We start from the raw sequence: 12,416 nt of genomic DNA on the forward strand, positions 1-12,416 counted from the left end.
TTTTTTTTTGAGACGGGGTCTTGCTCTGTCGCCCAGGCTGGAGTGCAGTGGCCGGATCTCAGCTCACTGCAAGCTCCACCTCCCGGGTTTACACCATTCTCCTGCCTCAGCCTCCCGAGTAGCTGGGACTACACGTGCCCGCCACCTCACCCAGCTAGTTTTTTGTATTTTTTAGTAGAGATGGGGTTTCACCGTGTTAGCCAGGATGGTCTCGATCTCCTGACCTCATGATCCACCCGTCTCGGCCTCCCAAAGTGCTGGGATTACAGGCTTGAGCCACTGCACCCGGCGAACGAAGGAATCTCTACGAAAATTCATCATACACTGAGCCATAGCACTAGCTTCTGTTCACTTCAAAGCTCTAATCTTATGTAGGTCACATTTTTTTGCCACAAGAAAATTAAGTTAGAAATTTTTTTTAAGTTTTAAAAAAATTATTCTAAAATAACTAGTTTATCAGAAAGAGATGATAGTGGTAATGAGAAATTACATAGCATGACCATGAAAAATGTACGTATATTAAAAGAGAGAGCTATCAAATCAATAACCTAACCTTCCACCTTAAGAAAAGGCAGTTAAATAAAAGGAGTAAGTGCTAGTATTTGACAGTAAGGCAGGGAAATTATAGTTAACAATAGTTTATTGTATATTTCAAAATAGTTAGAAGAGAAGAATTGTAACATCTCCAACACAAATAAAAGATCAATGTTTGAGGCGATGGATCGCGATTACCCTGATTTGATCATTACACATTGTATATGTTATCAAAATATCACATGTACCCCAAAAATATATTCCACTATGATATATCAAATTAAAAAATGGATTTATTAAATTTAAAAAAAGAAACTAGAAAATGAACATTCACTGGTTCTTGGGATTTAAGAAAAAAGAAAGTGGGCAAATTGAACCCAAAGCAAGCAGAAGAAAAGAACTAATAAAGATTAAAGTCCAAATACATGAAATAGAGAATAAACAATAAAGAAAAATCAATAAAGCCAATAGTTCTTTGGAAAACTCAACAAAATTGACAATTCTTTACCTGGCCTAAACAGGAGAAAAGACAGAGGACTCAAATTACTAAAATCAGGAATTAACAAGCAGCATCACTACCAACCTAACAAAAATAAAAAGATTACAAGGAACTACTGTGGACAATTATATGATAATAAATTAGAAAATACAGACAAAAAGAACAAATTCCTAGAAAGAAACAAACCACCAAAACTGACCTAGGAAAAACAGAAAATCTAAATAGACCTATAATAATAAAAAGACTGAATCAACAACAAAAAAAAACTTCTCACCAAAGAAACGTCCAGGACCAGATGGCTTCAAAATTCCACCAAACATTTAAAGACAAATTAACACCAATCCTGAAACTCTTCTAAAAAACTGAAGATGAGGGGATACTTATTAACTCATCCTAGGAGACCAGCATTACCTTAAAGCCAGATAAAGACACCACAAGAAAAGAAGATTACGGACCAATATCACTTATGAATATAGATGCAAAAATCCACTCCCCCCCAAAAAAAGCTACAAACCCAACCCAACAGTATATTAAAAGGAATATACACCATGATGAAGTGGGATTTATCCCAGAAATGCAAGGGTAGTTCAACAAAGGAAAATGGATCAATGTAATATACCACATTAATAGAATGAAGGGGAAAAAAAACTCATTCATCTCAATTGATGCACAAAAAGCACATCAGTTCATGATTTTAAAAATTCAGAAAATTGGCCGGGTGCGGTGGTTCGCACCTGTAATCCCAGTACTTTGGGAGGCTGATGTGGGCGGATCACAGGGTCAGGAGTTTGAGACCAGCCTGACCAACACAACTGGTCTGACAGGTGAAACCCCATCTCTACTAAAAATAGAAAAATTAGCTGGGTGTGGCAGTGTGCGCCTATAGTCCCAGCTAGGGACTAAGGGAGGCTGGGGCAGGAGAATCACTTGAACCTGGGAGGCAGAGGTTGCAGTGAGCAGAGATCGCGCCACTGCACTTCAGCCTAGGCGATAGAGCAAGACCCGGTCTCAAAAAAAAAAAAAAAAAAAACACGAAAAACTTCAGTGATACCACTTCACACCCACTAGGATGGCTATAATCAAAAAGAAGAGCAATAACTAGTGTTAAAGAGGATATGGAGGCCGGGCGCGGTGGCTCACGCCTGTAATCCCAGCACTTTGGGAGGCCGAGGCGGGTGGATCACAAGGTCAGGAGATCGAGACCACGGTGAAACCCCGTCTCTACTAAAAATACAAAAAATTAGCCGGGCGCGGTTGTGGGCGCCTGTAGTCCCAGCTACTTGGGAGGCTGAGGCAGGAGAATGGCGGGAACCCGGGAGGTGGAGCTTACAGTGAGCCGAGATCGCGCCACTGCACTCCAGCCTGGGCTGGGCGACAGAGCGAGACTCCGTCTCAAAAAAAAAAAAAAAAAAAAAAAAAGAGGATATGGAGAAATCGGAACCCTCACACATTGCTGGTGGGGTTATAAAATGGTGCTGCTGCTTTTGAAAACAATTGGCAGTTCCTCAAAAACTTAAACATGGAATTACCCTATGGCCCAACAATTTCACTGCTAGTTACAGGCCCCAGAGAAGTGAAAACATATGTTCAAACACATGCACATGAATGTTCACAGGAACATTCTTCACATAGCCAAAAACTGGAAATAACACAAATGTCCATCAACTGATGAATGAATCAGCAAAGTGTGATAGATCCATATCATGAAAGATTAATCTGCCATAAAAAAGAGATGAGGTACTTCTACACCATAAATGAACCTTGAAAACATTATGCTAAAGCAAAAAAGTCCAGAATAGGTAAATTTATAGAGACAAAAAGTAGATTCGTGGTTGCTAGGGAGAAAGGGATAGAAAGTGACGGCCAGTAGTTACAGGATTTTCGGGGGAGGGGGTGAAGAAACGCTCTGGATAACAGTAATGCTTACACAACACTGGTACACTAAAAACCACTATATTTCACACATTAAAAGTGCAAATTTTCTGGTGTGTGAATTATATTCATTCACAATTTTCAAAAACACTATGTATCAAAATTGTGTAACTTAATTAAGGATGTACTTAGAAGGAAATTTATCACTTTAGTTGCTTAAATTTTAAAAATCTAAATTAACGAAATAAGCATCTAATTTAAGAAGTCATAAAATAAAGTCAAAAAATCAATCCAGGTCAAGCATGGTGCCTCACGCCTATAATCCTAGCACTTTGGGAGCCCAGAGTGGGCGGATCACTTGAGGTCAGGAGTTTAAGACCAGCCTGGCCAACATGGTGAAACCCGGTATCTACTAAAAATAAAAATAAAAAAATTAGTCGGGCATGGTGGCGCATGCCTGTAATTCCAGTTACTTGGGAGGTTGAGGCAGGAGAATCACTTAAACCCAGGAGATGGAGGTTGCAGTGAGCCCAGATCGCACCACTGCAGCCTAGGTGACAGAGTGAGACCCCGTCTCAAAAAATAAATAAATAAATAAATAAATAAAAATAAATCCAAAGAAAGTAGAAGGAATGAGATAATAAACAGTAAAGATTAATGATATAGGAAAAAAATACTACCAGGCACAGTGGCACACACGTATAATCCCAGCTACCTGGGAGGCTGAAGTGAGAGGATCACCTGAGCCCAGGAATCTAGCCTGCAGTGACCTAGGATCACAGAGAACTAGGATTGTGCCACTGCACTCCAGCCTGGGCAATAGAGCAAGACCCCATCTCTAAATAAATAAGTAAAAATAATAAAAGAAAAAGAAATACTATAAAAAGGACCAACAAAGTCAGAAGTCATTTCTTTTTTTTTTTTTTTTTTTGAGACGGAGTCTCACTCTGTTGCCCAGGCTGGAGTGCAGTGGCGCAATCTGGGCTCACTGCAAGCTCCACCTCCCAGGTTCACACCATTCTCCTGCCTCAGCCTCCCAAGAAGCTGGGACTACAGGCACCCGCCACCACACCCGGCTAATTTTTTGTATTTTTAGTAGAGACAGGGTTTCACTGTGTCAGCCAGGATGGTCTCAATCTCCTGAGCTCGTGATCCACGCGCCTCGGCCTCCCAAAGTGCTGGGATTACAGGCGTGAGCCACTATGCCCAGCCAAAAGTCATTTCTTTGTAAAGATTAATATTGACAAACTTCTTGAAGAATTAATAAAGACAAAAGAGAGTGCAAATGAGCAATCTCATGCATAAAAAGCGGACATTATTACACACGAAACATAAGAGTATATTAAGGATAACTTTGTGCTAATAACTTTGAAAACAGATGCAAAGAATATTAGAAAATACAGCTCAGGGCTGGGCACAGTGGCTCATGCCTGTAATCTCAGCACTTTGGGAGGCCAAGGCAGGAGGATCACTTGAGCCCAGGAATTCGAGATAAGCCTGGGCAACATAGTGAGACCCCCATCTCTATAAAAATAAAAAATTAAGGCCAGGCACGGTGGCTCACGCCTGTAATCCCAGCACTTTGGGAAGCCGAAACGGGCAGATCACAAGGTCAGGAGATTGAGACCATCCTGGCTAACAGAGTGAAACCCCATCTCTACTAAAATACAAAAAAAATTAGCCGGGCGTGGTGGCAGGCCCCTGTAGTCCCAGCTACTCGGGAGGCTGAGGCAGGAGAATGGTGTAAACCTGGGAGGCGGAGCTTGCAGTGAGCCGAGATCACGCCACTGCACTCCAGCCTGGGCAACAGAGCGAGACTCCGTCTCAAAAAAAAAAAAAAAAAAAAGGCCGGGCGCGGTGGCTCAAGCCTGTAATCCCAGCACTTTGGGAGGCTGAGACAGGCGGATCACAAGGTCAGGAGATCGAGACCATCCTGGCTAACACGGCGAAACCCCGTCTCTACTAAAAACACAAAAAATTAGCCGGGCGAGGTGGCGGCGCCTGTGGTCCCAGCTACTCGGGAGGCTGAGGCAGGAGAATGGCGGGAACCCGGGAGGCGGAGCTTGCAGTGAGCTGAGATCCGGCCACTGCACTCCAGCCTGGGAGACAGAGCGAGACTCCGTCTCAAAAAAAAAAAAAAAAAAAAAAAAAAAATTAGCCAGGCATAGAGGCTCACACCTGTGTAGTCCCAGCTACTTAGAAGGCTGAGGCAGGATTTGAGCTCAGGAGTTCGACATTGCAGTGAGTAACCTGTCTCTAAAAAAACTCTGTCTCTCTTAAGAAAAAAGAAAAAGAAAAAGAAAAAACAAAAAGAAAAGAAAATACAACTCATCAAAATCGGCTCACGAAACAGAAAATCTGAACAATTCTATAACCTTTAACTTTCAATATTGAATATCATTAATCTTCATACAAAGAAAAAAGCAAGCCTGACAGCTTTACAGACAAGTTCTACCAATCATTCAAACAATGAATCACTCCCATCTTAGGTAAATTCTTCTAGGAAACAGAAGAAGAAAGGATACTTCCCACCTCACTGTACAGGACGAACATAGCACTGATACCAGTATGGTCAGTATGAGAAAGGAAAATAACAGGCAAATGTCACTCATGACCATGTTGTTTTTATCTCAAGAATGTGAAGTTGATTTAATGTTAGGAAAGCAATAAATGCAATTTACCACTTTATTTTTTTTTTAAACGGGGTCATGTTCTGTTGCCCAGGGTGGAGTGCAGTTGCTGGTGTAAACATGACTCACTGTAGCCTCCACCTCCCTGGCTAAAATGATTCTCCCTCCTCAGCCTCCTGAGTGGCTGGGACTGCAGGCGTGTACCACCATACAAGGCTAATTTTTAAATTTTTTAGTAGAGATGAGGTCTCACTGTATTGCCCAAGTTATTTGCAAACTCCTGGGACCATGTTAATAAATAAAAGTAAAAAGCATACAATCATTATAGTATAGACAATTGAAAGTGTTTAACAATATTAAACTTCATTAGTCTGATAAAAGGTATCCACAAAAAACCTAGATTAGAAAGGTACTTAGTGGTGACAACTTCCCCTTTAAGAGTGAGGCTTAGTGTGGCCGGGCGCGGTGGCTCAAGCCTGTAATCCCAGCACTTTGGGAGGCCGAGGCGGGCGGATCACGAGGTCAGGAGATCGAGACCATCCTGGCTAACACGGTGAAACCCCGTCTCTACTAAAAAAAAAATACAAAAAACTAGCCGGGCGAGGTGGCGGGCGCCTGTAGTCCCAGCTACTCGGGAGGCTGAGGCAGGAGAATGGCGTGAACTCGGGAGGCGGAGCTTGCAGTGAGCCGAGATCCAGCCACTGCACTCCAGCCTGGGCGGCAGAGCGAGACTCCATCTCAAAAAAAAAAAAAAAAAAAAAGTGAGGCCTAGTTAATAGGGTTGCTCCTAAAAATAAAAATAAAAAAGGGAGGAAAAAGAGCAAGAACCTCTACAGTTCTAGGCAGCATATTAGACAAGAAAAAGTAACACAAGTTGTAAGAATTAGAGAAGAAGAAACAATTTGCCACTATTTGCAGATGCTATATTCCTAATTAGAAAACCAAAAAGGACTGGATGCAGTGGCTCATGACTATAATCCCAGCACTTTGGGAGGCCAAGGCCGGCGGATCACCTGAGGTCAGGAGTTCGAGACCACCCTGGCCAGTGAAACACCGTCTCTACTAAAAATACAAAAATTAGCCAGGAGTGGTGCCTGCACGCCTGTAATTCCAGCTACTGGGGAGGCTGAGGCAGGAGAATCGCTTGAACCAGGGAAGCAGAGGTTGCAGTGAGCTAAGATCGTGCCAAAAAATACATACAGATGAATCAGTAAAATTAATTACAGTTTTTAAAAATTTGCTGGATATAAAAAATACATCTAAAAGGTCAAATGCATGTTATTGTATCAGCAACAAGTTCACTTGGGAGCTGTAATTTTAAAGAACATACTATTGTCGGGCGTGGTGGTTCATGCCTGCAATCCCAGCACTTTGGGAGGCTGAGGTGGGCAGATTAGGAGGTCAGGAGTTCAAGACCAGCCTGGCCAACATGGTGAAACCCCGTCTCTACTAAAGATACAAAAAAAATTAGCCAGGCGTGGTGTCACACGCCCGTAATCCCAGCTACTCATGAGGCTGAGGCAGGAGAATCACTTGAACCCAGGAAGCGGAGGTTGCAGTGAGCTGAGATTGCCCCATTGCATTCCAGCCTGGGTAACAGGGTGAGACTCTGTCTCAAAAAAAAAAAAAAAAAAAAAAGAACATATTATTCATAATAGCAACAAAATTATAGTGTACCTAGCATTAAATCTCAAGAGATGTAGAAATTCTTTATGATAAAAAAATACAACATTCTATTGAAAGACATTAAAGGCCAAAATAAATGAAGAGATACAACGCATCCTTGGATGAGACTTAAAATTATAAAAATGTCAATTCTCCCCAAATTGGTCTATAGGTTTCATGCAATTCCAAATTAAAACCTCAAAATGGTTTTTCGTAGGACTTGGTAAACTGATCCTAAAATTCATCTGGAAAAACGAAGGCCAAGAACAGCTGAGACAGATGCAGTGGCTCATGCCTGTAATCCCAGCAATCTGGGAGGCCAAGCCAGGTGGATCATTTGAGGTCAGGAGTTCAAGACCAGCCTGGCCAACATAGTGAAACCCCGTCTCTACTAAAAATACAAACGTTAGCTGGGTGTGGTGGTAGGCACCTGTAATCACAGCTACTCAGGGGGCTGAGGCAGAAGAATCACTTGAACCCAGGAAGTGGAGGTTGCAGTGAGCCAAGATCACGCCACTGCACTCTAGCCTGGGCAACAGAGCAAGACTCCATCTCAAAAAAAAAAAAAAAACAGCTAAGAGACTGTTGAAGAAGGAATTTGCCTGTCCAACAGCAGGACTTACACATCTATAGTAATGGATTCAATGTGTTATTGGCAGAGGGATAGATCCAGGGACAGAATGGTGAGTCCAGAAACACACCGACATATACCTGGGGACTAGGTGAGGGCGCTAGTGCTGCTGGGGAGTGAGGAGATGATGTATTTCTCAGTAAATGGTACAGGGAACGGTGGTTATCTATTTCGGGAAAGACTGAAATTGGATCCCTACAAGGGAGAAGAATGCTTCAAAACAGAGGGCAGGGAGCCGTGCTGAGAATGAAGCACAGGAGAACAGCACAGCAGCAGATCTGGCAAGGCCAAAGCTGTAAGTGACCTTTGAAAGGGCGGTTTTAGCAGCATGGTAGGGATGAAGCTGGACTGGGAAGGGTTAAGCAATGAAGCAGAAGTGAGAAAGGAAATAGGGAGTATGGTAATTCCTGAGAAATTGTGCTTTGAAGGAGGGCAGAGAAATGAACAGGGAAGTGGGGTCGAGAGGGCTGCTTTGTGTTAAGACAGAGGATTTTCCATAATGACGCTGGAGAGAGGTGACAGATGAAGGAGCAAATGCTTTCAGAGGTCAGGGAGAATGGGATCCGGAGCAGAGGTGGGGGTCCCCATGAGCAGGGACTGTTCTGCCACTGTCACAGGTGGGGAGGCAGTGAGGACACAGGCACAGGTGCAGAAGGCTGGGGGATTTGGAGGTGGGAACACAAGGTGTCCTGCAGGACGACATCTATCATTTCAATGATGTGTAAGGCCAGGCCCGAAGGTGAGAGTAACAATGGGGAGAGGTGGAGGTGAGAGTGGAATCGTTACTAACCAGTAGTGGAATTGCTGGGGATCATGGAAAATGCTTATTTGAGATTTGTGGCTATGAATTTACAGGGAAAATATGGCATCAGTTATGTGATTTCTCTCCTGCCATACTCAATGGTTCCCAAGCTGGGTTCCACTAGGATGGGTATTGTGCCAGATGATGGGAGACAGGGGCCAGGGGACAGAAGGTGTTTGTAGGAACAAGATTAAAATGATAGCTCTAACCTAGGTAAGGAGAAAAGGCAAGACGGGAGAGGCAGGATGGTATACAAGTGGTGAGTTCAACGGGCTGGCTTGGTCCAAGGGTTGAAGACTAAGGGAGTAGAAAGAGTCAAAGGTGGAGGTCAGAGAGCGGGTGTTTGCAAGGCAAGGCAGCTCTGGTGCCCTCATGGTGGGGGCTGAGCTAAGGTACAGGAAAAGCCTGCTGCAGGTGAGAGTGACAAGGAACTGAGAGGCCAGGCTGTGGCCCGTGTCAGCCACATGGATCTAGAAGCCCAGGGAAAGATGGCAAGAGAAGACAGAAGGGACCTAGAACAGTGGCTCACGCCTATAATCCCAGCACTTTGGGAGGCCAAGGTGGTCGGATCACCTGAGGTCAGGAGTTCGAGACCAGCCTGGCCAACATGGAGAAACCCGCCTCTACTAAAAATACAAAAATTAGCTGGGTGTGGTAGGTGCCTGGAATCCCAGCTACACGGGAGGCTACGGCAGGAGAATTGCTTGAACCCGGGAGATGGAGGTTGTAGTGAGCCGAGGTCAGGCCACTGTACTCACAGAGTGAGACTCTGTCTCAGAAAAAAAAAAAAAAAAAAAAAGAGAAGGCAGGAGGGAAGGGCCCAGAAAGGAGTGACAAGCAGGTGGCTGGATGGCCACAAGATCTTCTCCCCGCGTGAGCACACTGGGCTCAGGCCCCAGGACGGTGAATCAAGCTTGCCTCTTTAAAATGTGCGAAGACATTTAATATTTTACTCCTCAAAGCAAATTCAAGAGATCAGCCTGTATCTTGCAAGTGAGGAAAGAGAGGCTCAGTGAGATGACGTGCCTTCTGGAGCCCCTAAGCCAGGCAGCAAGAACCAAAGCCCGCCTGTGTGCAACCTCCGCGTCCGCGGACTCAGGTCACCTGGGTAGTTCCGGCAGCCCCCCGCGGTGCTCCCCCGCCGCCAGGTGCCTTCATAGAGTGTGGTGTTCCATTTGCGGATGGTCCGGCTCTTAAGGGCGTCGGGCGTGAGGTTGCAGATCTCCAGGCGGGTGAACTCCCGCATGAAGTCTCGGAATGACATCCTGAGGGAGGAGGTGCACAGGTGAGGCACAGCCCATCAGGGCACAGAGCTGATGTGTAGGGGTGGAGAGGTGGGGGAGAAGGGGAGGGGGCGCTCACCAGAACTCCCCGTCCTCCATCTTGACCCGGAGCTGCTCCCGTTCATATGGGTCCACGCTGTTCCACTCTGAGGAGCTGTGAGGAGCGGGGCTCTGCCAGGGCTGGTGGCACTGACCTGCCTGGCCTCTGCCCCTGGGGCCTGTCTACCCTGGCCTGTCTTCCCCCAGCCCAACCCAGGTGGCCTCCTCAAGGTCAAGCCCCAAAGTTCCGGTTCTAGCGAGTGGTCTCATCAGGGCCAGTCAGAGGCCCTGCGAACACCCGACGGCTGGGCACAGGCCCGCACGGCCTGAGCTTTGTTAGGGCAGTCCCCCAGACCCAGTTGCGTGAAGATGGGTCCCTCTGCTCAATCCTGAGTCCAGCCTGGCCTGGTAGAGCCCCGAGCAGAAATGTCGGGGCACCTAACAGTTTCCCCAAGGCACCCCAGACAGTACCCACTGCCCCTCACCTGTCGCTCCAGGCTCCCGTCCACTCTACCTCGCCCCAGGGGTTCCGCATCCGGATCAGGTTCACCATCTGGCCTCGGTAGTTCACCTGTTTCCCAGAGCGCCTGTCGGTGCTAGCTTCCAGCAGGCACTTTTTTTTTTTTTTTTTTTTTTGAGACAGTCTTGCTCTGTCACCCAGGCTGGAGTGCAGTGGTGCGATCTCAGCTCACTGCAACCTCCGCCTCCTGGGTTCAAGCAATTCAATTCTTCTGCCTCAGCCTCCCTAGTAGCTGGAATTACAGGCACCTGCCACCATACCTGGCTCATTTTTGTATTTTTAGTAGAGACAGAGTTTAACCATGTTGGCCAGGCCGGTCTCGAACTCCTGACCTCAGGTGATCCACCCGCCTCAGTCTCCCAAAGTGCTGGGATTACAGGTGTGAGCCACTGCACCTGGCCCATGCATGCACTTTAACACTCCGCCTCCCATACCCTCATCGTCTCCAAGCCCTGCTCAGCACCCAGATGAAGCCTGTCCTCCTGGAATTCATAGCCCAGGCAGGCAGCTGTGCACATGAACTACAGTCAGTCAGGGCAGGACATGATAGGCATCTCAGATGGGTGTCCCCAGAAGAGAGATAAGGTGCTGCAGGAGGGGAAGGGAGGAGCCAGCACCTTCCACAGCCCTGGTCAGGTGCCAGAGAGGCAAGGACAGGCCAGGGGGCAGGAACCGCCCTGCAGGGAAGGCCCCACCCAGGGCAGTACCTGCTTGGCCCCGGTCACAGAGTAGGCGTGGCCCTTCACCAGCTTCTTGAAGGTGATGGCCTCCATGTCTAGAACGCTGGAGATCTGCAGAAAGAGGCACACACTGTGGTCAGTGGCTAGATCCCCCCACTGTATCAGATGAGCCCCCAGCATTCAGGGTCTTGGATGTTCCCATTTGTACATACAATAGTTCTAGGAGCAGCAAGCAGGGAACCCGATCCCACCTAGTTTGTCACCCCCACCTATAGACACCCCCACATACAGATGCTGCTCTTTTGGCGAGGGGTAGCCTGGATACCCCACCAAAGCTGCCACTGGGACGGGGGAGCCCAGGCACCCCGCGGACACTGCTACCGGCCAGGGCTGACCAGAACCTGTGCGAACATGCCTGTGCACACACACAGCCGTGCACAGCCCACCAGAGCCACACGGCCCTCAGTGGGCCTCACGGAGAAAGATGTGAGGACAGGAGGGTCAGTTAGAAATGGGAATGGGAGCTGGGGTTAGAGCTGCGGATGGCAGTGATATTGGGGTCAAGTCTGGCGTCGAGGACCGGGGAATGGAGCTGAGTGTGGGAACAGAGGAGCAGGGAAGGGTGGGAATGGAGTGAGTGTGGGATTGAGGCCAGGGATGGGTGGGAACTGAGACCAGGAGATGAAATCTGAGGCTGGTGAACTGGACAGAGGATGGCATGGATTGAGATGACAGGAATGAGGGAAACAGCATGGTAGATGGTCGGGAAAACAAGCGCAGGAAAGAGCTGAGGTATGAAGTTTTGGGGAAGGAATGGGGAGGTGAGGACAGGAATGACACCAGGGAGGGGGTGGAAGTGATGGATGAGGCTGGGTATGCATCCAGAGATGGAGCTTAGGTGCAGGACAGGGGTCTGGATCAGAGCCTGGGTGAGGACTTTTGGAAAATGTGACAGGTCACAATACCAGGGTTCCAGGGTACCCCAAAGCATCGGGGCCGGGTGCACTCACGTCTATGGAGCAGCCCAGCAGGGAGCCCCGCTCCAGCGCCTTGAGGATGATCTGGTAGAGGTCACTCGGAGCCTTTCGCAACTCGTACCACTCGGTGACCCCGCCTGTGAAGTCCTCAAAGCCCTCTGAGGTGCTGCCCCCTGACAGGGACTCGTAGCTGCCATTTACCCTGTGGGCAGCTCCAGGTCAGTGCTCTGACATCAAGCAGGACCCTCTGGAAAGACAATCAGGAGCCCCCACCCCTAGAGGGG

The 12,416-nt window shown here is 47.2% G+C and overlaps 1 protein-coding gene across 4 annotated transcripts in view; it reads right to left on the minus strand.

Annotated features, from left to right (window-relative positions):
- LOC105469562 (calpain 1) overlaps positions 1–12,416 on the minus strand; it is a 33,959-nt gene that overhangs the window by 16,605 nt on the left and 4,938 nt on the right. For all 4 annotated transcript variants that reach the window (XM_011720778.3, XM_011720781.3, XM_011720780.3 and 1 more), the window contains exons 6-10: positions 12,166–12,334; positions 11,183–11,266; positions 10,441–10,526; positions 9,996–10,070; positions 9,738–9,898 (exon numbers count right to left, since the gene is read on the minus strand). In XM_011720778.3, coding sequence (XP_011719080.2) covers positions 9,738–9,898; positions 9,996–10,070; positions 10,441–10,526; positions 11,183–11,266; positions 12,166–12,334 — 575 coding nt within the window. The remainder of the gene's footprint in view (positions 1–9,737; positions 9,899–9,995; positions 10,071–10,440; positions 10,527–11,182; positions 11,267–12,165; positions 12,335–12,416) is intronic.

The sequence above is a fragment of the Macaca nemestrina genome, chromosome 12 (assembly GCF_043159975.1).
Source record: "Macaca nemestrina isolate mMacNem1 chromosome 12, mMacNem.hap1, whole genome shotgun sequence".
Taxonomy (NCBI): Eukaryota; Metazoa; Chordata; class Mammalia; order Primates; family Cercopithecidae; genus Macaca; species Macaca nemestrina.